This window comes from Poecilia reticulata, linkage group LG18 (genome assembly GCF_000633615.1).
Source record: "Poecilia reticulata strain Guanapo linkage group LG18, Guppy_female_1.0+MT, whole genome shotgun sequence".
Lineage (NCBI taxonomy): Eukaryota > Metazoa > Chordata > Actinopteri > Cyprinodontiformes > Poeciliidae > Poecilia > Poecilia reticulata.
Window position 1 is genome coordinate 18,631,334 of NC_024348.1, and position 25,540 is coordinate 18,656,873.

The 25,540-nt window shown below is 40.0% G+C and overlaps 1 protein-coding gene across 1 annotated transcript; it reads left to right on the forward strand.

Annotated features, from left to right (window-relative positions):
* The first annotated feature begins 6,070 nt into the window (after positions 1–6,070).
* rcor2 (REST corepressor 2) lies at positions 6,071–21,565 on the forward strand. The gene is made up of 13 exons (XM_008435927.2): positions 6,071–6,294; positions 11,657–11,782; positions 13,167–13,223; positions 14,050–14,130; positions 14,254–14,306; positions 14,404–14,565; positions 15,432–15,556; positions 15,852–15,918; positions 16,011–16,253; positions 18,175–18,252; positions 18,431–18,488; positions 19,559–19,785; positions 20,975–21,565. Exons 1-13 carry the CDS (start codon positions 6,078–6,080, stop codon positions 21,299–21,301), a joined length of 1,821 nt encoding a protein of 606 aa, XP_008434149.1. The 5' UTR covers positions 6,071–6,077; the 3' UTR covers positions 21,302–21,565.
* The last annotated feature ends 3,975 nt before the right edge of the window (positions 21,566–25,540 follow it).

Sequence of the window (25,540 nt, forward strand, 5' to 3'; positions counted from 1 at the left end):
GAGAGTTTTTCCAAATATGATTGACCTGTTTATGGTAAAGTCTCAGGCTGATTTAAGTCCAGACTTTGAGTAGGCCATTTCAAAACATCAAGCGGGTAATAATGTACTGCTGTAATTTGACCATTGTCCTGCTATATAAAACGTTTTTTGAGTAAAGTCATCCCATATGTCACTGTGTTGTTTTTCAGTAAAATTATGAAGCACCGACCACTGACAACCGAAGCAGCAGTGTGCCACACCGACCACTAGATGGCGATAAAGTGACACAAAACTGCCTAATCACACTCCAGTCCCAAAGAGCAGAATAGAACAGTAAAAGCCGTAAATTAATAATAATAATAATAATAATAATAATAATAATAATAATAATAATAATAATAATAATAATAATAATAATAATAATAATAATAATAATAATGTTTGAGTGGAGCTTGGAGCAAAAACGTAGCTTAATCCCACCATAACGTTAATGTTTAAAGGTAATAAAAGATATGATTGTTGTTACAACTTCTGTTATTTTTAATCTTTTTTGCTGTACAGCGTCTTTGAGTGCCTTGAAAAGATGTAATTATGTAATTATGATAAAATTATAGATTTAAGTTTATTTTTTTGTACTTATACTTTTCTATCTATAAAATTATGGAAATTCAAGCAATAGTTTTTGCCCCACAGAGCAGAAACCATTTCCACTATTTTTATTTAGATGATCTGGGAGAACCTGGTTCACCTTTGATTAGCAATCCTTAAGCTATTTATTATTATCATCTTTAAAATAATGACAATGTAGCAGATTGCTGCACAAACATGCACTAAATTCATACAACAAGGTGTTTGGTGGCATTTCTGTTTTTTTAAAAAGATTTTTAAGAACACGGACAAGGAGCAACTAAATACCACTGGAGGAAAGGGTGGATGGCTTATTCTTATCACTGCAACAAGTTAAAGGCTTAAGTTAAATTAAGAAATGTCCTATCTGGATATTTCTGTGTATATTGGAAGACCTGAAGGACTCCCAAATTACTTATATCTGGTTAAAACATCAAATTGTCATTGATTGAACAACATTGTTTTTGTGCCTCAGCATGGGGTGTACAAATGTATTTTAGTCATATGACATTGGATGATCACTTGCTCTTGAAATATCTAAATAAAGACTTTGTGTAGGGGTTTCTGTGAATCTCAGAGCACTAGCAGCAGATCTCCACAGCAGGCAGATGGCCTTGTCTCCAAACCCCGCCTACAGTCTTTTGTCCTCAGGGAATCTGTCTCTTGGCTGTTCACAGAAACACCTTTTTTTCCCCCCAATCGTCAGAAGAGGGCGCAGTGAAGCCCATTTGAAAGTGAGGCCTAGTGTTCATTGCAACAAGCCTTTTCTATTATTGCATGCTGCAGCCAGAGAGGCCAGATAGTTGCTGCTCAGATGTTCTCGTCTCTGTCAGTAAGCACAGCGGCGCAGGGGAGGAGAAAAAAATGCAATAAAGACCACTGACCACCTCCACCCACACGTATATTGTTATACCTGTAACTACAGACACACTCAGCTGGATGAGGAAGGGTGGAAACAGGGGGGAGGATGAGTGAAAGAATCAACAGAGCAGTGTGGAGAGGTGCAGAGCAGAGCGGATGAAGACAGGAATGAGCTCAGAATTGCCTAGACTGGGCGTCTACAAGCCTACGGTGTGCCTCATAAGAAGATATCTGCCCTCAGGACTGAAACGTTAAATCATCTTTGATCAGTTATGTTTAATTTGCTGTGTCTTGCAAAACTATTCATACACTTGGTCATGTTGCACTCAAACCTCCGTGTGTTTTTCTAGGATTTTATGTAGCAGAGCCACTGTGAACTGAAAGGAGACATTTTTCGCACATAAAAACGCAAAAAGTGTTTATTCACGAAGACTTCAGAGGTTTGCTTCGCTTTGCTTCTCCAGAGCGGTACGTCACGGGTTGGTACAGTTTGGTAAGTTATTTTATCTGTTTCGTGTACAATCTCCTTCAGTTGTAGATCCATAGGACAACGGTACAGTTAGGGAGGAGTTACTGGCGTCACTCTACACAGTCCATTGATTGGGGGACAGAATCACACACTAGCAGGATGCAACGTTAGACCTTTAGGTTTAACCCTGCATCCCAGTGAGAGTCCAACTGGTGGTGTACATTTGATTCTCAGCAGATTGTATTTGTTGACTGTGCAAAGTTTCCCTTTTACATCACTTTGTGGCCAATTATTGCCATATTTTACGCCAATCACTGAGACTATTATAAGTAAAGAGATGCAAATTAGCTTTTGTTACAATCTAGTATAACACATTAAATGGTGACATTTATGTTTGAGTTGTACTTTGTCCCTTTTTAATTAAAGTTCATTATCAAACTGATCAATTTATGATCATATTTTTGTTTAAAAATGACAGTTTAAATTGTTATTTACTTAAACTCGTATTACTCAGGCCAAGTTACTCGCCTGCCATAATTTATTAGAGGAGAATCAAAGGGTTCATCACCATGACCTGGTTATAGTGACCCAACAGAAACCCCTGTAAGGCCAACATATGCAAATATTCCTCCAAATTCTGTCATTGTAAAGCTGAGCAGGAAGCTAATCTGTGAAGCTAATGACCATTAGTCTGTGTCCTGAATTTAATGAAGAGCTTTCTTCATTTCAGGATTTCATGACAACATCAGGAAGAGTTTTTTTCTGTTCAGTCTGATTCTAGGATGGATGGATGGATGAGTTGTGTAAAAATGTAGAGAGGAATGCAAAGGAAAACAGACGTTTTCCTCACGAGGAGCAGACTAACAGACAGGCGAGAAGAAGGAAGGAGACAGGTGGAGAGCTATGGAGGTGGTGGGAAAGAGAGGATGGGCGGAACGCCGAGCTACAAGAGAGGATGAAGAGGAGGAGGAAGACTGGTGGATGAAAGGAGGGAGCTAAGAGGGTGGTGAGAGGGAGATATATAACAGTTGTTCATTAGTGAAGATATGTTAGGGACCAGAGAGACAGTGGACTAATGAGAAGGGAGACAAGGAGGAGAGGAGAGAAGGTGCAAAGGGTGAAAATGAGACTGAAGAGGGAGGAAGAGGAGCAGGGGAGGGGAGGAGTGGGGTAAGAGGTGGGTGGAGGAGAAGGGGTGGTGAGGTGGTGGAAGTGAGCGAGGCGAAACTGGCTGGGGGAGGGGAAGGGAAGAATTTGCACGTACGCACACCACACAAACACACACTGTTGAAACTGCAAGGAAAGAGGAAGAGGAGAACGTAGAAGAGTGAGATGATGAGGGCAGGAAAGACACAGGAAGAAGAGGAGGAAGATTTAGAGAAGGAGGTTGGGTAGGGACATGAAAAGAGGTGAGGTTATGAAGGCGAAGGAACAGATGAAAAAGGAGGAGGATGTGAGGAATTAGGGCATGGAGGAGAGGAGGAAGAGAGAATGTTACAGAAGCAAAAAGACCAACAAAACTGGAAGGTGAATCAATCAAATGAAGGAGGAAGCAGGAGCACTGAGGAGAAGGAAGAGGAGGGAGGGGTGGAAAACAAGGAAGATCATGGAGGAGATGGTGATGAGCTGGGATGAGGAAGAGGAGGTGGAGGAGTCTGTAACAGTCTGCTGCATGTCAACAAGTAACCCTTGTGAGGGTCACAGCAGGTTGTTGCAACAGCTGTCCATAAAAACACTCTATATTCTGCTCTCACACTCACACACACACACACACGCACACACACATGCATACACACACACACACACACATGCATACACACACACACACACATCTACCTGTGCGTGTTCAGGTGCACGCACAGATGCAACAAAATGTCTGCAGACACCAGGCCGGGACTCGTCTTAAGTTTTTGACATTTTAAATGAAAAGAGTAATAAAATGGAGCAGTCTGAGTCTGTGCAACTGAGTCACAGCAAGTTCAAGAACAAAGTCACGCATGCTTCTGAGGACACTGTCTCTCTCTCTCTGTCTCTCTCTTTCTCTGTCTCTCGCTCACACGCACACACACACACACACACACGCACACACGCACGCACGCACGCACGCACGCACACACACGCACTCATAGCAGTATGGAGTCATGAACGTGCCAAGTGTGGAAATAAAGATGGCGGTGCGCTACGGAACAGCATCTATCAGCTAACAAAGAAACCTTTAGGTATATAAATTAAACTGAATTGAACTGAACCCATTGCTAAAAGATTCTTTAAAATCATACAAATGTACAGAGCTCTGCAAAACTATTCACACCCTGCTAACATTTTGTCATATTACAACCCCAACCTTCATTATATTTTATTGAATTTTATGTGAAAGAACTCAAAAATAGTTGCTACCCTTTTCTCTTTGTAAAACAATTCTGCCCTGGTCAGACTGGATGGAAAGAGTCTGTGAACATAAATTTTCAAATGTTACCGCAGATTCTCAGTTTGATTTAGATCCGGACTTTGACTAGGCCTTTCTGATAGATGAATATCCTTTGACACAAAGCTCTGGACGTATCTTTTTAACAGCTTTCCTCCAGGATTGTGCCATATTTAGTTCCATACATCTTTCTATCAACTCTAAAAAGCTTCCCTATCCCTCCTGCATCTTCAAAACTCTAGCTTTACATAAAGTTTTGTGTTGACTTCTGTTCCAGAGTTTCTGTTTCCTAGTTTTAGGTTAAACTGACATATTTTTGCAGTACTTGCTGACGGATTTACTTTCAACTGGCATCCTAAATAAGTATTCATGTCCTTGACTGACTTGAATAGGAAATGGAAAAAACATAAAGCGAGAATACTGCTCACAAACACTTGTTTTATTAAAAAAAAAAATGAAGAAACCAATGTCATTTCTAAGGTGAATATTTGATTTTCTGATTTCGATGTAGAGTCATCCAGGAGGGTGTCATCGTAAGCAAGCTATACATTTGTAAACAGAAACAGTTGCCCTTTCTCAGCTCATGCAAATAATTAGAAATTTATACATAATCCAAGTTGTGATTTCTGATTTTGCATTTCTATTTTTTACTGTTGTATGGACATACATCAAGTATAAACTAAGTTATACAGTCTTATGACATGCTAACATGCTAACAGTTCAATATCCAGACATGAGAGATGGTAAAATGTCCTGGATGTCACCATCAGTTGTTGGCAAGCACTGCTCATCCACAACATTTGCTTTTGCCACACCTCGTTAAATCTCTGTCTGGTCCTGTAAATGGTTGGAAAGCTCTACTCCATACAGCCTCCTTTTCAACTCCTCTGAGATTTGGATTTGTAGTTCAGGTAAGATTTTAGCTGTTGAGATGCTAATCAGCTGCTCACATGTGTAAGACCACACCTTGTTGCCATTGTGACACATCATAACAACTGTTCAAAAGTTTAAAAAGTAAGAAAAAGAATCCCTCCAGGTGCACAGCATCAAAAACCACAGGGAATAGTTGTAAAACATGTGTTGCCTAAACCAAAAACAACATAAAATGACTAAAGTCTACAAATCAGAACATAACAGAGATGCTCCAACATGGTGCATCCATTAGGAATGCAATTCTAGCACTAAAAGAGCCATAAATCCAATTTCAACTGATTTTCCTTTATTATTTTACACACTGGCACTTCCTGGCCTCCATACAGTTGTACCCAGCACTCTCACCCTTTCTTCCAACAAGGATACACCAGTGCAAGTCTGGACAGCCTGCCTCTGCACAGAGATGCACAGTTGACGAATCACTCCGCCAGCACACTGGCAAGTAGACCCTAAATTATGGGAATTTGATGGATGGCAGATAGGACTTTAATTTAACTATTGCTTTGCTAAACTATAACTCATATGAGATGTCGCGTTGTTATATGCTGACTATATAAAATGACTAGAGGGAAGTGGGTTGCTGTTCAAAAGCATATTCCTTTCAGTAATGGCTTTTTAAATAGATGAGTGGAACACTGTGCACCCTTATATTTATGATATAATTTACAATTGAGAGAAATCTCAACTTAATGGGAGGCTAAACTCAATAGTTTTCAGAGGACTATTTTCAGTCAATCCCAACGGTTAACTGGGAGAGGCGGAGCGGATGTCCACCTCACTTTTATGCGGGTGTTGTCCGTCCCACGCTCACTCACGGCTGCTTCCATCTATCCCTGCACTTCTCTGCTCTCATCAATTAGGCACAAATTAAGCCGTTGTAGATGCTTTAACTGCCGTCCTTTCGCAACTTTGAAGAGGATTGCGTTCCGCGGACGGGGGGTCCGGACAAGTTTTGTGTTTTGGAGTGCCGGGGGGGAAACGGAGAAGAAGCGAAACGCAGGTAAGAGTGTGTGACTGTAACCTCGACTTCCAACTACCCGACGTTACAAATGTAACGCGGGGGGGGTTACGAGCCGGCCCCGCGAGCGAGCTAGGCGGCTAACGCTAGCATCCCGGCGAGGAAAGTGGGGAGGACTTCCAACTGCACTTTGTGAGGAGGGAGGGCGGTTCGTGTCGCCTAATTTTTAATATACATACATATATATATTTTTATCGTTCGGCTTGTGGTAATTACTCCGACCGTTGAAACAGTTTGTATTCTGAGCGTTAGGTTCTGAAACAGTTAGGGGGGAAAATAGAGCTGAAAAAGTGGAAGTTGTAAGTTGTAGGAGAGAGCGACCTTCGCATGGGGGGGAAACAAAAGGACCTTAAAGTCTGACACACACTGATGATGACTGCTGTGGAAATCTGCTGAAGTGTTCATTTAAATATTGAACGCTACATATACATTATATGCGTAGTATGGAAATGGTTTTAAAATATTTGAGACTTGGCTTGTAATCATTTAAAAAATAAATAAAACTGTCCATAGTCATGATGTGAACTTTGCCAAATGTATTCTTTAGTAGGACTTGAAGACCAATGAGCGCTTTATTAATCGGCCTTATTTGTACGAATCTGAAGTTATGGATGGCACAAATAAATCAGTTTGTGCTCAAAAGTACAATTTTAAACATGTTTTGTTGTGTTTAGCTGTAATTCTTGTCTGGATATATAAAGATGGCGATTTAAAAGTTATTAAAGCACAATCTTATGTATGTATTTGTTAGATTTATGTATTTTAATGATAAATAGAGAGTATATAGTTTAGTTTTAGGTGTTTTGGCTTGTTTATATTGATCGAGGCTACCCATATTCGAGGCTACTGCGTTGAAAAGTCCATAAAAGTAAAGTGAACCAGAGCGATATTAATGCTTGATTTACCCGCTTAATGGGTGTCAAAATCTTTATTGTAGCAGCAGTAGTTTATTTATGAGTGTTGGTGTGAGCGATTTCTGTCCGGTGAAGTTGGATGGGGCAGCTGCTGTTGTCTTTGGGAGGGAGAGGGGGGCTCAGGGAGCAGCGACAGACAAAAGACCTCCAGAGAGCCTCTTGCATTGTCTGCCTGTAGCTGCTGGTTGGTGTGATCTAATCTCTCGGATTGGAAAGCTCATCCGGCTGCAGATGTATAAACTGGCCAAATTAAACGTGTTGAATGAGAGATGTGGGGTTAATCTAGGGGGTCTTTGCGTCCTCCTGCTTTGTTCCGGTTGGGAAACTGAGGATGATGAAGTATCTGATGGGAGGATGAGGGCTGGGAAAGTTCAGGCGTTTAGGAGGCGACTGTGTATGATGATGGTTATAATCTGATATTATTAGTGAGAAGCCAGGCGGACTGTGTGGATCTGCGTCTTCTGAATAAAAAGCTCTGATTTAAAGCTGCTCAAATCACATTTAAATGCTCTGATTAAAGAGGCTGGTGCAATATTCCCTCACTCTCATCTCAGATGCTGTTGGTTTTATGTTTCTTTTGCGATAGATTTTACCGACTTGCTTGGCTTTTGGTGAGTTTAAAAAGTTGTAAAAAAAAATTTTATTTTAGAATATTTGGTCTAGAATGTTGATTTGCAGAGATTTAACAACCATAAGATATTTAAGTACTTCAAAACTTTTTAAATTGAACTTGAATTACCTTGTGATGGACTGGCAACTATTAACCAGTGGAAATGGGATCCAGCTCCTTGTGACCCTGCAAGGACAAACATGTATTAATGGATAGAAAGACAAATAAACTGGAGTAAAACTCACTTCATTGGTCCAGTGTATATTGAGCCACGAAAAGGAAGTGGCAATCTAAAATATTTGTGATAATCTCAGGGTTTTCCCTGGTGATGTGGGCGCTAGGGTGGTCATCCAGTGTTTTTAGTTAACAAATGTTTAAAGTTGACAGGAAGTTTGAATACATCACTAGGTAATTATGTTATTGGAAGACATTATTAACAAAACCATAACAAGAACTATAAAGTCTTAAAAAAGGCAAACATAAAAAAAACCCAATTAAAATACATATTCATTTTTTGCACTTCAGTTGTTTCATCCTAATTTAAGTATCCAAAATGTTTTTGATAATTTTTCAAGCACAGGTGCTTGAAAAATTTAACCATGTATAAATTTTACTGGTAAATTTAACCAGTAAATTGATATTAACAGGAATTACTAAGCTACTGCTCTTGAATATGCAAGAAACAAAATAACTTAAATTATTATTTTTATTTATTTTTTTGCTTCTTGTCTTGTCATTCTGATCGAGCCTGATGCAGTTGTTTATAAATGTTTAATTACTGCTTTGACTGACCAAATTTAGGAAAATTTATCCATTTTCTGGCTTGTGAAGAACAACTAACATGCACCTTGAGTTAGGGATGCATGAAGTATATCGACACCTGCATCATTATTGGTCAATGTTGGTCATTTTTTAACTTATCTGTATCGGTCCAAGTAAGTAAAACTGGGCCAATATTGACGACCAGTGTTGATGTCGGCCCAGATAGGGAGACGCCTCCGATGCAGCACAAGATTATGGGATGTTTTAACTGAAACAGAGAAGAAATGTAGTCGCTGTGACTGTGTTTACGTGTCAATAGGGTAGGGACATAAATGTGATATCGGTTGTTGGCGATAACAGCAGTATGAATATTGACTTCACTTTTGGTATACGTTTTCATATCGGTGCACAAGTTCTCTTGTTTTTCCTATTTTGAAGAGTGACTGTATGTTGGTGAAACAGCTGTCCTGATTAAACTAAAAAAGTGAATTATAAATTAGATTGCAGAAACTAAAATGTTTCTGTTGCATCTATTTTTTTAGGAACTATTTGGAGTGCAGCCTGGTGATTTTGCACAGAATTAATTTTGGCTAAAGACCAAATGACTCTCAAGGGGGTTGCTGTGTTATTTGGGTTTGCAACTCAATCTTAAAGGTTATTGCTCGTCATCATTTAGTTGGATACTAGAAGTCAGAGAAGCAGCTGCAGGAACTAATCCCTTCATTTCCATTAAGAGGTCTAGGATGATTTGAGACACTTTAACTTAAGGAAAAGGAGTTTTGTGTTCCTTAAGGTATTCATTCAAAAACGAGGTGATAACAATAATTCTGGTTAACACAAATTATCTTAGTTGGGAGATTATGAATATTTCTAATGAGACTAGTGACTCTGACAATGGTTCCTTCAAAAATTACAATAATCTTAACCTTGACAGGGAAAAATGTTTCACTTAAACGTTTACACCTTAAGGTGAATGGCTGTTAGCAGAAATGTTTCACGTCAAGTCGTCTGGAAGACGAGAAAATGTTCCAGGAAAAGCTGCTCATGACTCTGCTAGAGAGGCTACCCTGAGTAGTGGTGGCGCAGGTTTCCGTTGTGCAGCTCAAAATGACCTACATGCAAGAGTCATCACAAAACTAAACCTCACAGGTCCGCAGCTGATTATTCTGACAGAGCTGCTAGATTTTGCTTTTGAAATGTGTGGTTTATATTAAGCATTCTGACACATTAAGGCTCTGAGAGGAAAAATTAGTGCAGAATTTCATGATGTCCCACCCCGTTGTTAATCACCAGAGAAGATCGATAACGTTTCATGCTTGCGTTTGCAGTCAGTAAAGCGGCGAATATTTGTTGGGTCGACGGAAGAAAGAACGGATTTAATTAAATGAAAGCAAATTCTGGAAGTAATGTTTACAAACGCACATTAGACAAGCTAAGGAGGCATAAAGCTGAAGGTTTTTAATGACTGTCAGTGCTCAACCTAAACTTGGTAAAATTAGTGACATAGAATGTGTCCCAAGCCAATAGTACTGTTAAAGTCATCCTTTCTTAAAACATTAATAAAATATCATATTTTACAACACATTTAGCCCCAAATCTTCATCTAAGTGTTTTTATTTATCTTAAATGTTAAAAAAATGCAATAAATGTTAATTATTCTGACTTTTCTAATAATTAGTAAGTTCGTCAACTCATGTCAGACTACAGCAGTGACAGAAGCTGTGTTAGTTCTTAAAAATAAGTTAATGTAATTTATTGTAATGTACATAACATATCTATGAAAACAAAGATAATATAGAGATGCATTGAGGAGTAGAGATTAGGAATATCTCGATCACTATTTTTGGCAGACAGAACCAATCTAAATATTAAGATCAGGCATCATGTTCTTGACTGTAAAAATGGCTGTTTTGACTCCACAGCTACAGTGTTGAATAAGCTCGTTTTTCTTATCAGCATAAAAGAAAATTTAATATTTTTCTTTAACGCTAAGCTAATGCTAACACTCTGCTTTGATATGACTCCTTGATAGTTTGGCTTATTAGTTCCTTTAATCGAATCTGGCAAAGTGTAATGGGCGAAAGTTCTCCTGCTTTGATTTAAACATTTTAATTTTACTAAGTAGTTTTTCAGCTGCTCTCTGAGTTTCCTTGCACAAAGCAGGTCTTACGATGTAAACAGATCATCTTTGTAAAGAGGAAAAACAATTTCTTTGTACAGTTCGTAATACAATTTTACAGACTAAGCAATAGCATACCATGAGTTGAGTTTCGTCAGCAAGACGGATAATTTAAAGATGTTTTTGACACTTTTGTCACATTACAGTAACAAATTTCAATGGATTTTATTGGGATTTTATATGATGGACCAACACAAAATGGTGCATGATTATAAATAAAATCCAGTGTGAGGAACTGGATTTTACACCTAATTAGTAAATTGTCCACATCTGTAATTTAGTCTTAATATAAATCCAGCTGTTCTGTGAAGGCCACAAAGATTTGTAGAACATTAGTGAAAAAAACAGCACCATGAAGACAGCAGGGAGAAGTTTAAAGCAGTTAGGTTATAAAACATCATCACAACCTTAATCCGACACCTGAAAATGCAAAGAGACTAGCACAACTGCAGATGTAACAAAACAGGACCTCCCTTTATCGAAAAGAAAAATAATTTTCCTAAAAACCATCTTACCTGATAGGCCGAGCAAGGAGAGCGTAAAACAGAGACTCGGGTAAAGGGCCCATGGTTACTCTGGAGGAGCTGCAGAGACGGAACCTGTCAGTAGGACAATAGTCAGTCAAACGCATAAAACTCTCATAAAACGCATGAAGTTTGTGTTCTTGGTGGGAGAAAATGTGGAAAAATGTAGCACCTGTTCTGTTTTATGAGAGTGTTGCAATTTTCAAGGATTTCAAGTTCAAAAAGATGTCAACTCCTACATTTAACCCGACTTTGAGTCTTTGTTTTATTGCTGGGATAATCCCACCTAATCCATAAATGTCAGGCTTGGAGAACCGATCCACTCTGTGTGTGTGTGTTCGTGTGTGTGTTGCAGTCATGCCCTCAGTGATGGAGCGCTCTGGGGCCGGGGTCCTGTCCAGGAGCAGAGCCAAAACTGTCACTAACGGCAGCAGCCAGCCCCACTCTGAGGAGGAGAGCAGCGATGAAGAGCACGCTCATGGTAGACACTTGTTGAACGGTTGTTCTTCTCTTCCGTTGATTTAATGCATGTTCCCGGCCCAGATGACGCCAGCTGTTCTGGTGGAGTTTGTCGTACTGCTGCAGTGCTACAAAGCGTCCCCTCCCCCAGCACCTCCCCACACTCATTTCACCCACTGCCTGAATGGATCTTTCATTCTGTTTTTCTCCTGCCTCTGACTCTTTTGGTTTTAGTTTTTATATTAGACACATTTGTTTAATTTTGTAACATTTTCCAGATTTTTTACAGCCCGTTTCCTCTTCTTCAGTCTATTTTACTCATGTGATGCATCTACTCTTGTTTCAATCCCCACCAGCTCCTCTGTTCCTATCTTCTGTCCCTGAGGAAAGCCTAATGTGTCTTCCTGCATCGTCTCTGTCCTCTGCTTGCTGTCCACTCTTCCGGTCTGCGCTGCTTCCTGTTAGCTGAGGCACAACGCTAATTACTCAAAGCCAGCCTCTGCTGTTGCTCCATCTTAGATGTTGCAGAAGAGTAGGGCTGGGCGATGAATATATTTGGTTTTTTCAGATTTTTAGAAAATCAGATTTTTTTTTTTCCATCAATGCACTCCTTGGATCTGTATTTCAGAGCGATGTCAGCACGCCAAAAGCCGCCATCTTGTTTGACATCAGTCTTTTACAGTTTGTATTTATTTGGGCTTTAAATTCAGGTCTACAACAAAGTGTTAGGACCAGGCTGTGATTTAAAATTTTTTTTATAATTACCAGAATAAAGTCGTTACAAGACTACCATTGTATGACAATAAAGTCCAAATAATAAGAGAAAAAAAGTTTGAATTTTACTACAATAAATCTGCAATATTGGGAGAATGATGTATGAGAACAAAAAATTAAAATGGGCAATGCTTAGCACCCTGTTAAGTTATGCATTGGTATCTGTTTAACAGATAAATAAATATTTCATCTTTTAACACATAAGTATAAAATTATTATCAATTGAAACAATTGTGAAAACGACGCTTGAACTGAGCACATCAGATCCTGATAACTCTAGAGAAGCGTATTTTCTTTAAGACGTTCTTGTGGTAAAATTAGATTTTTATTCTGATAATATTACAACTTTATACTCATAATTAAACATTTTTCGTAGCCTGACTCTGAATTTCTTTTTTTAAAAATAAAGAAAAAAAACTCAGTTAAAATCTGATCTGGTATGAAAAAACCGGAGAGTTTATTTTTAAGTCATATCGCCCGGGCTTACTTAGTAGCATGGATGAAAATGCTTTCATGACAACAGAAACTATAGATTATTTATATTTATGTTTCATGGTTTATGTCCCAGTTTGAACGTAGCTGAGCCTCATCATTGATTACTATAAACTTCCTGTCGTCTCTCTAATACACAGACAGCATGATCAGAGTCGGAGGAGACTACCAGGCCCAGATCCCAGAGTTCAAACCAGGTAAGCCGGAGAGAGAAGCTGGTGGAGGGGATGGAGAAGGACTTTAATGTAACAATGATGTGATTTATTGTTTCAATCTGTTCCTGGAGAATCAGGGACTGCAGATGAAAATGAGCCTTTATGGCCAAATCTGCCACGTCTACATGAAGGACTAAAATATTGGGTTTTATTTACATTTTAAATAATAAAGAGAACACAAATGTCGATTAAATGAAGTGATGCATTATGCTGCAGAGAGGTTTTCATAAATCTGGAAATCTCTTGAAAAATATGGATTTTGGCAAAAGATGTTTCAGTGCAGAGGAAGAAAACGCATGGAAAAATAATTAGTGTTTTAAAGCCGAATCCTCCTTCCCACCATCTGAGACATAGATCTGTGAAAATCAATCCATCCATCCATCCGTCCGTCCGTCCCTACGAGGAAAATTAAATTGTGAACTTTTGGATGAACTATTAAAAAGATAAACTGAAGAGAAAGACTGATCAAACTTTTTGTATCTGGATTGATTAATTAAAAAACCAGTATGATTTTGTCAACAATTTGCTGGATGTAGCATGTGTGTCTGATGGTTAGCATCTCATCATAAACCATTTGGCTCTGTCACTCCATAATAATTCCTCAAATTGTTTTCTGACATCACCTTCACTTATCAAAGAAAGAAATCAGATTAAACCATAAAGTATTTTTTTAAAGGTCGTTTATTGTTTCAATAATTGTCTGTAATAAATAAAACATGAGTTCTATCCTGAAGTAGAAGTGAAGAGTTTGCTTTGAGTTTATGAGGAAAATTGAAACGTATTAAGTTGTTTCTGTTCTGACCACCAGACAGTCCAGCCCGCTACAATGAGAAGGACCAGAGGAGCATGCTGGTCTGGTGTCCTAACACTCAGCTCTCAGATAACATGTGTAAGCTGCTTCCATCTGCACAGAGTTTACAAAATAAACCCAAACTTCTAGTTTAAAAGTTTTTTAACTTTCTATGGAAGCACTTATTATTTTTTTCTTTCTGATTATTTGATTTAATTGCAGTGGATGAGTACATCCTAATGGCTAAAGAAAAACATGGATACAACATGGAGCAGGTATGATGTACGCCAGAATGTTACTGACAATAAAAATCATAAAAGTCCTCTGGTGACCTTTCTCTGTTCCTGGTTTCCGGCTCTCGGTTCCCATCAGGCATTGGGGATGTTGTTATGGCACAAACACGACGTGGAGCGCTCGCTGGCCGACCTGGCCAACTTCACGCCGTTCCCAGACGAGTGGACGGTGGAGGACAAAGTTCTGTTTGAGCAGGCCTTCAGCTTCCACGGCAAGAGCTTCCACCGCATCCAACAGATGGTGCGGCACGTCAACAAACACAACAGAGGGTCTATAGACGCGACAGAACCATCGCCTGAAACTTTTCACCTTTTTGTCACATTACAACAAAAAAACTTTCATGTATTTCCTTGGGATTTTATGTGAATTAGAAGCAAAATGATTAACAATTTTCACAATTTTTTTTACAAAAAAACCTTAAAGGGGCGCTTTTATGCATTTTCCAGCCACATAGTTTCATTTTGTAGCTCAGTAAAGTAACTATTACCATCAATTGTTGCAAACATTTCCACATATATCAAACAAAAAAGAAATTTGACGCCTTGAAATTGGCCTCTGTCTCTTTAAGAAACTCCTGCTCTTTCCGACTCTCCGCCTTCAACACAAAATCACAGCAGTGCTCCTCCATGATGCCGTTTGCATCCGTTCTTAGTGTTAAACAGAAAAGTAGATCACGTTATAAGCTTTAAACGTTTCTGTCCATCATAATGCAAGTTAATTTTGTGAAGAACACTTTAGACTGGAAGTGGAAGATATTTTAAATGTCCAAAATAAAACGATAAATACAATGGAAATAAAAACACAACCAAAACCAGAAATAAAATCGATTATGAAGTCTCTGTAAGCAAAGTTTTCCTTCAGAAATATCAGAATGGAAATTATCGAGCTCATTTTAATTTATCATGCAATTAATTGATTTATTTCAAAATATAAATTGGTAAATATTGTCATAATAGCAGTATTAATGTCAGGAATTGTTATCGGCACACATTTTCATATCGGTGCATCCCTAATTTAGGTTTATTGTTGTAGGGTGACAAAGTCTGGTAAAAGTTTAAAGTATAATGGAAACTTTTCTAAGCTGCTAACGTTTGTTTGTTCTGTAGCTTCCAGACAAGCTGATCTCCAGCTTAGTGAAGTATTACTACAGCTGGAAGAAGACCAGAACCAGAACCTCCGTCATGGACCGACAGGCCCGGAGGCTCATCAACAAGAGAGAGAAAGATGACAGGTAAGAACGCTTCTGTTGATAAATGCAGGCGAAAGGAGAGAGGGACGATCCCAGACGAGATGTGGCATTTACAGAACTTCTTCGTTAAATAAGACCGGACGAGTTCGTCGTCCTGGGAAACAATTCTCAAGAATTTAAATGAGGCAGACTCGTCATTTCTGCCCCTTCCAGCTGACATGTGGAGAGTTTAAGACGTCATTTGTAGATTTAATTAGGAGGCTGGATGGAGACGGAGCTTCAGTTCAGACCAATTCTTGTCTAATCTATTTTTTGTCTTTTTTTTATTTTTATGCAGTAACGATGAGATCGAGGAAGGAGAGCTGGGTGAAGACAGCGACTTCGAGGTCGACGCAAAAAAAGAGGTGAGCGCCACAGATCTAAACTTTGAGTCCTTCACTTTCTACCTGACGCGGTGAAAAATGACAACATGGTGGCACCTCCTCTCTGCTCTCAGGCCGTAAAGCAGAACAGCAGCGGCAGCAGCAACGCAGAGAAAGCCCCGCCCAGCCGGTCCGGCCCGATGAAGAAGGAGAGCATCGGGGCTCAGTACAGACACCACCCGCTCAGAGCTCGCCGCAGACCACCCAAAGGCATGCATCTGGACCAGACCGACATCACGGCTCTGTCCACCTCCCACGATGCCGGGGTTCTGTCCGTACGTCAGCTGGACACACACCTGGTGTCGCTCAAGAGACAGGTGTGTTCACGGACAGCAGTAAGACGTTGGTGTCATCAGAGTGCTGCTGTTTTTGAAATTTACATTGAGAAATATAAAAAATAAGATTGCACCGATTTTCTTAATTTTGGGAGATTGGTGATCGTCCGATACTTGCGAAGCCAATCTTATAACCTGATCTCATCTACTTCAGCAAAGATCTAAAAATCAGCCACTGTCGTCCTCTGTTTGACTGATAGACCTACCAGGTCATGTCTGCATGTTTCCAGTTAACCAGTCACTCCACCATTACCACCGTTTAGCTATATTCAGACAAAAAAAATCAGTTTCAGCTAGAGGTGTGCCGATCGATCGGCCACCGATCATAACCGGCCGATTTCCGTGAAAAAGTGTATGATCGGTGATTGGCGATCATTGGCTCTTGTTGCCGATACCGATCACCTGCTTCTCATTCCACAGCCTGCCTGTGCAGCTGGTCTCCTCTTTCCTTCACACTGCGCAAACGCGCAGCAACAAATCCTAAGCGATGTGGAACTATAACGCACTGAGTGAATGGGGAAGTTTGCGTGTTGTGGCGGAAAATTGAAGCACGTCAAAATGCATCAACACAACGAGTCTAATACGACATAAAAACAATGGCATACTTGACGGAGTTTGGCTACATCGAGGCTCACTGCAGTAAAAAAGACATATGGAGGATCAGATAGCAGGTAAAGCAGCGCACAGCTACAAACACTCACCCGGATTAGCATGACGGTCAGAAAGTTAAACAAATAACCCGCGAAATTATTCAAGTCTTCGAGCTGCGATGTAAGACGCTGCTTCTGCTCTCACTGTTGAACCGCTGCTACGCGCTACAGGTAATAATATTTGACAGACGGAGCGCCGCTTCTGCTCCACCTGGTAATGACTCTCACACCGAACCTCTGCTTAAAGCTGCAGCATCTAACTTAAAAAAATTAATTTTACATGCATATTAAAACTTTCGCTATCCTAACATGAGACAGATAATCTCTAAAAAATAATCGATCTCCTCCCTGCTCTGCATAATTTCTCCGCTCAGTCAGAAACAGCCATTCAGAACTATTAGTAATCAGCTAGCCGCCATGCTATCAGGAAGTTTTCTTTCAGTAACTCTGGATTGTTTATTGTAATGGAACCTGTATTTGCCTTTGAATGTTAAATTTTATACTTGAATTTTTTGTCAATGTTGAGAGGTTTTATTTAGCCTCTTCAGAGCCTCCATATGTTATCAGTCTGTTAAATATAGTATTACCGATAGCAGTACAATTAGCAGAATGCGTGTTTTGTTTTGTAAAAAGTTATTAAAAACAAGTTTTTGTCTAAATTAAGGTGAATTCATAGTTCCTTTTTCCACATAATGTAACCGGTAGTGTTTATGATAAAAAAATAATAATAATAATTATGTGATTGGTATCTGTGATCGGTGATCGGTATCGGCAGGAAAAAACCTGATCGGCACATCTCTAGTTTCAGCCAAAACCAGCTTTTTAAAGATTGGCAATCGGTGTTAGGTTGAATTTTATGCATTTTTTGTTCCTGTCTAGAAATATTTTGCATTTCTGCTGTGCCGGCCATCTTACATTAGCAATTAGCACTGTTAGCTTTATTTAAATTGGAGTATCCATGGCTACTTTCACACAAGGAAAATCCGACCTATATCTGACTTTTTCACGTTTAACGATATACAGATTGTATAAAAAAAACAAAAAAAAAGGTTTTGGTTGAGCAGGTTAAACTAAATAAACTAAAAACTCATCTTTGCATTTTTAATTTAATGGGTTGTGTGAACTGCCAGTAGTTTAAATTTGCCCGTTTTATTTTCCCGGGCTAAAAGGTTTGGACAGCGCTTGCCTTACACCTGGTAGTGCTGTGGTTTTAAATAAACCAAACCTCATAGTCTTGTTTCATTTTTCCTCAGGTTCAGTCGATCAAACAGACCAACAGCAGCTTGAAACAGAGCCTGACTGAAGCCGTGAACGTTTTCAGACCAGCAGAGGTAAAACTCCATCTGTCTCCTAACCGCTTTCTCCTTCACGTTCTCCGTTAATTCGTCTGCTTCTAAGGTTTATTTTCCATCATGTAGGATGGATTAGTCTTGATCTGTTTGCTTCCTGTCGCCTCGCTCAGTGACTCTGAAATGTCTCCTCCCTTCTTCTTCTTCTTCTTCTCCTCAGCCTGCCCCGAAGATGAACTCTCGTTGGACCACAGAGGAGCAGCTGCTGGCCGTGCAGGGTGAGTAACAGCCAGAGCGTCATCTCCCTCTCCCACAGAGTCTGCTGTCTGTCCTCGCAGCCAGACAACACATTCATATTCTCCACACAGGAGCCGTCTGTGCTGCTGCGGCTCACAGCTTCTCTCAGGTTTGGAGTTAGTCTGACAGAGCCAGTCAGAAGTTTACATACACTCGTATCAGTGTTTCACATTTAATGATTTATGATTGGGATGATGAGGGGAAAAAACAACTTTCTGACATCTGGATGCACTGATTTGAGTTTTATTGGGGATTTTATCTAATTCTTACAGGATTCAAATTATACTCATTTATAAACACATTTCCATTATCATGATATAAGCTTTTCACATCAGTCGATATCGATAATTGATTTTTAATTAGCCGAAATGCTGTCAAATTGGTGACATGACCATTCCGCTTTTATCCACACTTTGTGTCGTTTATTTTTAAGCAGTTATGAGGCACGTAGGTGAAACAAACTACGACGGTTTGAATACATATGTGAACGCACCTAAAGTAGGAAGTGGACTATAGTGTAGTGCATTCTAGGTAAATGCAATTTGTCATTTACTTCAGTGTTTTTTGGTGCAGCGCCCCCACAGGCAGCAGTGGGAATAGGTTTTTCAATTAATTTGGTTTGTTTGATTGAGCAGTGTGAAAGTGAACCGCACCAGCTGAAAATATAACAAATGCTGCAACTTTGGTACCAAATCGAACCAAATTTATCAAACTAATCTGGTGTGAAAATATCCTAAGATTACTCCACTGTTCATTCTTCTCTGTCTTACTTTGCATATGGCCACATTTAAGCCTGTCTTAGTGAACATTTTCTGTTTATTGACACAATAGTAGATAGAGAGTAAACTTCTGACATGTTAACAGAGGAAACTCATGAAGCCTTCAGGTTCTGCATGAAGGTTGAGGCTCGCTCCCTCCCAGCAGCTGCAGACTTGCTGCCCTCCATTTTCCAACCACAGGAACCTCTGAAGCAGCTGTGCTCACATTGAGGTTAACTGTAGATGGAAACGAAGCTCCTTGTTCATCCTTTAACCTGACGTCTCCTTTTCAGCCATCCGTCGCTACGGTAAAGATTTCACAGCCATCGCCGAGGTGATCGGCACCAAGACGCCTCCTCAGGTGAGCTCGTTCTTCGTCAGCTACCGGCGGCGCTTCAACCTGGACGAGGTGCTGAGGGAGTGGGCCGCCGAGCAGGTGGCCACCAGCCGGGACCAGAAAGACGCCCGCAGGAGCAGCGAGGAGCTGGCGGCCGACGGAGGAGGCGGCGAGGAGGAGGAGGTGAGGCTGTGGGCTTTATCACAGCTGGTCAGGATGAACGGGCAAGCTCTGGTAAAACAGAACATCTGTTTGGTTATGAAAGACTTCACTAATGGAAAACATTTCTACTTTCAGTCGGATGATTTCTAATCACCAGTTTGAGCAAGTTTAAATCTCTCAGAACTATAAAAACAGCAAAACACTTTATTTCCACTTAAGGGATAAACTGAAAATTGAACTGTGGTGATTAAAAGTTTTACAGTAAAATGAAATGATTTCTTAAAAACAACCCAGAATTAAAGAACGGTTTGTATCTGAATATTTATAGATACGATAAAATCCTACAGGTTTACTTCGGATTGATGACCGGTTTTCTTTTTGAACGACGTGCAACATGCCTCAAGATGTTTCGTTTTAGCTGGATGCTTTACCTCAGGGGTAAGCTAATTAGAGTTGATGGGAAGGTTGGATGCAGTTCAGCACTAGAAAACAATCTGTTGGAGGCTGCACCAGACTTGGACAGTGGTGGAGGAAAGAAAATGTTGAAATGTATTATTTTAAGTAACATATACTAGCATATGAAGCCAACAGTCGGGAGCAATTGCTATGCACGCCCAGTTTAATGCATCAACTATAAACCTAGCTTAATCCGTTTTTTACCGTCACTGGGGGATAATAAACAAAGAAGGACGTATAAAACACTGAGGTAAACCCCGAGAGCTAATGCGAGCTTCTCCGCTAACTCTGGCATCGTCACCAGTAATCAGAGCAGAGGAGACCCACTCCACGCTGTCCAAATCAAACATTAGTAAAGCTGAGTGATGCTAATAATCAGTGTTCGTTATTCCAACTCCTGAAGAAAAGCCATCATTATAAACCTCCAGGAAATTCAACTGCAGTACTTGCTGGTCAACCAAAGTGGGCAGCACTGAGATGGTTTTAGGTAGAATATAGCAGCATTAAACAAATTTACATGAAAATGTCACAATTTGCACAGAAAAACCTGTCCAAACAGGTTATGTAGGGTTCTAAATAACCTGTTTGGACCAGCGTGTTAGTTTAACTTTTGGGGATTGGGAAACTTTTACTCTTTACTCAGAGAAACAGAAACCAAACAAACGGTTTGTTTCTCTCATGAATGAAAGGTAAAAACTCCAGAGATCAAGTTTTCCACCTGAACCAAACCGTCGTCGTCTTCTCTCCTCCTCAGGTGAAGATGGAGGACTCCCCTCCAGACTCCTGCAGCTCCTCCTCTCCTCCCTCCGTCACCCCCTCCTCTCTCTCCCAGCCCCCACCTCTTTTGCGCCCGGCCCCACCCTCCGCCCCACCGAGCCTCCTCCGCCAGCCGCCGCCTCTCCAGACGCGGCCGCTCCAGAACCGAGCGCCCCACAACCACCCCCCTCCTCCGCTCATCCGGCCCGCCGTCACCTCCTCCTCCTCCAGTCTCAGGGGTTCTCCGCCCAGCTCCTCGTCCGCTGGATGCCAGATGCCTCCGTCGCTGGTCGGCCTCAAAGTGGAGCAGCCCAACTCGCACTGATGCTAGCTTCTTCGTCACATGATGGCGCTCAGGTGAACAGCTACCTCCAAACTGCGGCTACACCGACCAACCGACACGAAACACGAAACCCACCAAACCGGAAGAGAAACACGAACATCTGAAAAACAGGAGGAGTCCCCCACATCTGAGCCAAACCTGCGTTTTTAAGACGGGTCATGTGAAGAAATTGCTTTTATTTCTGAGCTTTACTTTAAATTTTTAGACCCTTAGAGCTGCAGTGTGTAACTTTTATTAAAAAAAATGTTTTTTTACATATTTATTGAAACTGTCACCATGTTGTGACAGTTTAAGAGGCAGATAATCTGTGGAAAGATCAATCTCCTCCCAGTGCTACTATCGCCGTCTGAAATGCTCCCAACCAAAAACGACCAATCAGAGGCAGGAGGCGGGTCTTAGCGCTGTCAGTCAACATCATGAATTCACTGCTACACGTTCTAATCGCAGAAAAAACGGGAAAACCATTTATGTACTGATGTTGGTGGCCATGTTAACTTGCCTTGGCTTTCATGACAGGCTATGCTAGCTGCTAGCAGAGAGGAAGGGGAGACGGTGAGGGTAGGATAAGCAAACAGAGGGTGATTGACAGCACTAAGACCCGCCTCCTGCCTCTGATCGATTGTTTCTAGTTAGCACTGGGAGAAGATTGTTTTTTGTCCCCACAGAATATCTGTCATACTATGCCGTTATGACATAGCGACAGTTTCAACAAATATGTAAAAAAAATATTCTACAATGGTTACATAATGCAGCTTTAAAGATGAGGAAAAAACGGTACAGAAGCGTAGAGAAGCTGAGTCTGTTGTTGTGGATTTAGGTAGTTGAATCTGTTGCTTCCAGTTTAAATTAAAAAGACATGAAGAAGAGCCGCAGCTCTTCAGTATAACTGGAGCCATATTTAAGGTTGAATCCTAGATAGACTGTTAGTGACTGTAAGTAGTGTAGATTGTGCATACTGTTGATGACTGAGCACAAAGGAGGCAAAGAGACGACGAGAACTTTAATCTGCTTACCTGTGGCACCCCAGAGTCCCAATTAATCCATTAAAGTCACATTTTCCACCATTGGTTTGATTATCACTTATCAGATGACGGGAAAGTATCACTTTGAAGACAAAATAAAAACTAAAAATCCTACTTGGCTGGTTGGAACCAGAAAAGGTTTGATCTGCTACTCTTTAGTGTGGAAGTTGCTACCGTCGGAAGTCGAGTCAGTGAGGCGTTTAAAATGGAGACGGTCACTAAACTTCAACACAGCGAGGGTTCGTTCAGAGAGAGAGAGAGCGATGCGTCCAGCGGAGAACATGAAGGTAGAGGAGAGTGAAGAAACATTTCTACAGGAAGGTTTTGAAGCTGCACTTTTATAAACAATGTGTTTTTCACATGTTAAAATTGTCATTTGTTTTAACAACATGATAGCTGAATATTGTCATCTTGCTAAAAATAATGACCCAACTTTTTTTTTTTTTTTTTACAAAAATCTGCTGGCAAAAACTTACTGGTAATTTATTAGAAAGGTGACTACATGAGACAGATAACAAAATAATTAATTGAGCTCCCTGTGGTTCTACTGCCATCTGGAGGAAGATGCCGCTCCCGGTCAAAAGTAACCAATCAGAGCCAGGAGAAGGGTCTTAGCGTTGTCAATCATACATATGTATATGCTGTTCAAACACTCTGCCTTTCTATGTTACAGCTAGTTCTAAATGCTAAAGCTAGCAAATTCAAAAATACTTTTCTTGATCTAAACATTTGGTTCTGATTGGTTGTTTCTGACCTGGAGCGTTGCATTTCTGCAGATGGCAATGGAAGAACTTTTTTTTTTTTTTTTCCCCCAAGATGATCTGTCTCATATTTTACTATGACAGTTTTAACCAATATGTAAAAATCATTGTTTCTAAAAGTTACATTCTGCAGCTTTACTCTTACAGAAATCTATTCACTAAGTTCTGATTGGTGCAGCAGAATGACTTCCTGCTTGTTTGATCCAATCAGGAGAAAGGATGTGTTGGCGTCCTCCTAGAAGAACTTCCTGCTGAAATCCCAACCACTTGATAACTTAAACCAGTCCATCATGAGGAAACGCTGCAGTTTCTGTTTGTTTACATCAATATTTTCTTTAATGTTGCCTAAAGTGTGGCGACACGTTTACCTGAAGCGTCCTCTTCTTCACTTGGACATGATTCCCAACTGGAAACGGAAGCAGTCCCACACTCAGTTTGGCTTCAAACAAGGACTGCCCTTTTCATTTGTTTTGGTTCTGCTTGTTTGTATCCTATGTGATACGTTGTTTACACTGTAGAGAGAAAAAAAACACTCTGATTTTCTGTTCAACATTTTAGAATAAAAACCAAAATGATCAAACCGTTTTAGCTCCCGTCGTGTTTTAAAGAAGAGATCGATCCTGGACGCATAGGAAGGCTAGACGGAACAGAGGTAGGTAGCATTCAGGAACGATAGTTTTTGTGAAAATGTATTCAGATCTGGAAATTTAAATTAAGTCCTGAACTGCATTCAAATGTCCTTTTGTCACTTTTCCTAGCCTGTGCACTAATCAGATTAAATCTTTTCTGTGAATCTGAAATTAAACTCAGCTGCTTGTTAAATTACAGTAACAAATTCGAAAATATAATTAAATATGTCCTCGTTAGTATTACAAATTCTACCTTTTTTAGTGACTTGACTTAAAGAAGCGTACTACAAATGGCAGGGGACAGGACTTTCTGTCATTGGCCCAAAGTTGTGGAACGACTTGCCTTTGCAGGTCAGAGAGGCCCCTTCACTGTCCACTTTTAAAGTTCGTCTTAAAACCCATTTATTTTACTTGGCTTTTAACACCAGCGGGATCTAGTTTTAAATTGTATGTTTTTAAACTAAGTTTTTATTAAAATTTTTTATGTTGTGTTTTAATGTACAGCACTTTGTATCAGCTGTGGTTGTTTTAAAGTGCTTTACAAATAAAGTTGGTTTGGTTTGGGATATTTTAAGAGCATTGTTTGTTGGACCATTCAGCTGCGCTAAAAATGTAATTCACAAGTCAATTATCATTAACTACTTATCAATTACAAATGTGCTAAAAACTTTGTCAATATTCCACTAATGTCTAAAAAACAATTTCGATGCAAGAAACGCAGTTAAAATCACGTGAATAAGTTCGTCAACGAAATAACTAAAAAGCCGTCACTGCACGTTGTCTCATTTGAGCATGCGCTGAAGAAATACTTCCGGATTATATCAATAAAGTAGCATGTATTTAAATTAATAACACTTGTTCCAAGAGGTCAGACATGCAGCCGTCACCCAGCTTACTATCCTCCGGTCACTTCCTGTCTTCGTGGGTTGAGCCAGTGGCAACATCCGGTTGTTGATCGTGTGTTGTGAAAAAAAGTGTTTCTATGGCAGGTTTGAGAATTTAAAAAAATGTAATAGTCAAAAAAAGTTTTATTTCGAAATTGTCAAATTGCGCAGTTATGTAAATGGAAACGCAGCTATTAGGACAAAAGAACCAGAAAATATAGTGATGAAATTTGAAGTCCATATCGCCCAGAGTACGGCTTGTATAACACATGTTGCCCATCCGCCAACAAAAAAAAACCTGAAGGCACAATGTCCAAATTTTCTCCCAGTTTACCATTTTCTCTCGGCGATCTATCACCTAGTTTTGAAGTTGTAACTTGCACTCTCTCATACTGGTCACTAGATGGCGCCATATGGCAAAGAACTCTCAAGTTGGTCACAATTTGGACATTTTCACGTGCGTTGCCAGAGGTTTAGACAATGTCTTATCGTGAAAAGCTATAAAATATTTACACCCAGTCTAAAGAAATGTATTAAAATCTTTGACATTTGTTCGTCTGGAAAGGGTTAAAACAAATGTATATAAATAAATTTCAGACGATCTGAAGTGAGAGCCAATATCCGAATGGAGAAAATGTCAAAGTGGTGAAGCTTCCCAGGAGCGACCGGCTTGCAGCAGCTTCTAAAGCTCAGCAGGTTTCACTTGCTGCTGTAAAGGTCACCGTTCATGATTCAATAAGTAGGGGACAAAAATAACCTCATAGGGAGAGATCGAAGGTCCAAACTACTGCAGATTAAAAAAAACAAAATAAAGGAGCGTGTCTTATCTGCCAAACATTTCTTGATGTTTGGGGAAACATTTGAGACGAATTTGGAAGGTTTTGGTGTAAATCTGACAGTATTTCAGAAAGAGACATCCAATATA

Bases quoted from the DNA above. Each gene is read 5' to 3' on its own strand.
- rcor2 (XM_008435927.2), top strand. From the start codon at position 6,078: ATGCGGGTGTTGTCCGTCCCACGCTCACTCACGGCTGCTTCCATCTAT. The intron at 18,253-18,430 runs GTAAAACTCCAT...TCTTCTCCTCAG, and splicing joins ACGTTTTCAGACCAGCAGAG to CCTGCCCCGAAGATGAACTC. The intron at 19,786-20,974 runs GTGAGGCTGTGG...TCTCCTCCTCAG, and splicing joins GAGGCGGCGAGGAGGAGGAG to GTGAAGATGGAGGACTCCCC.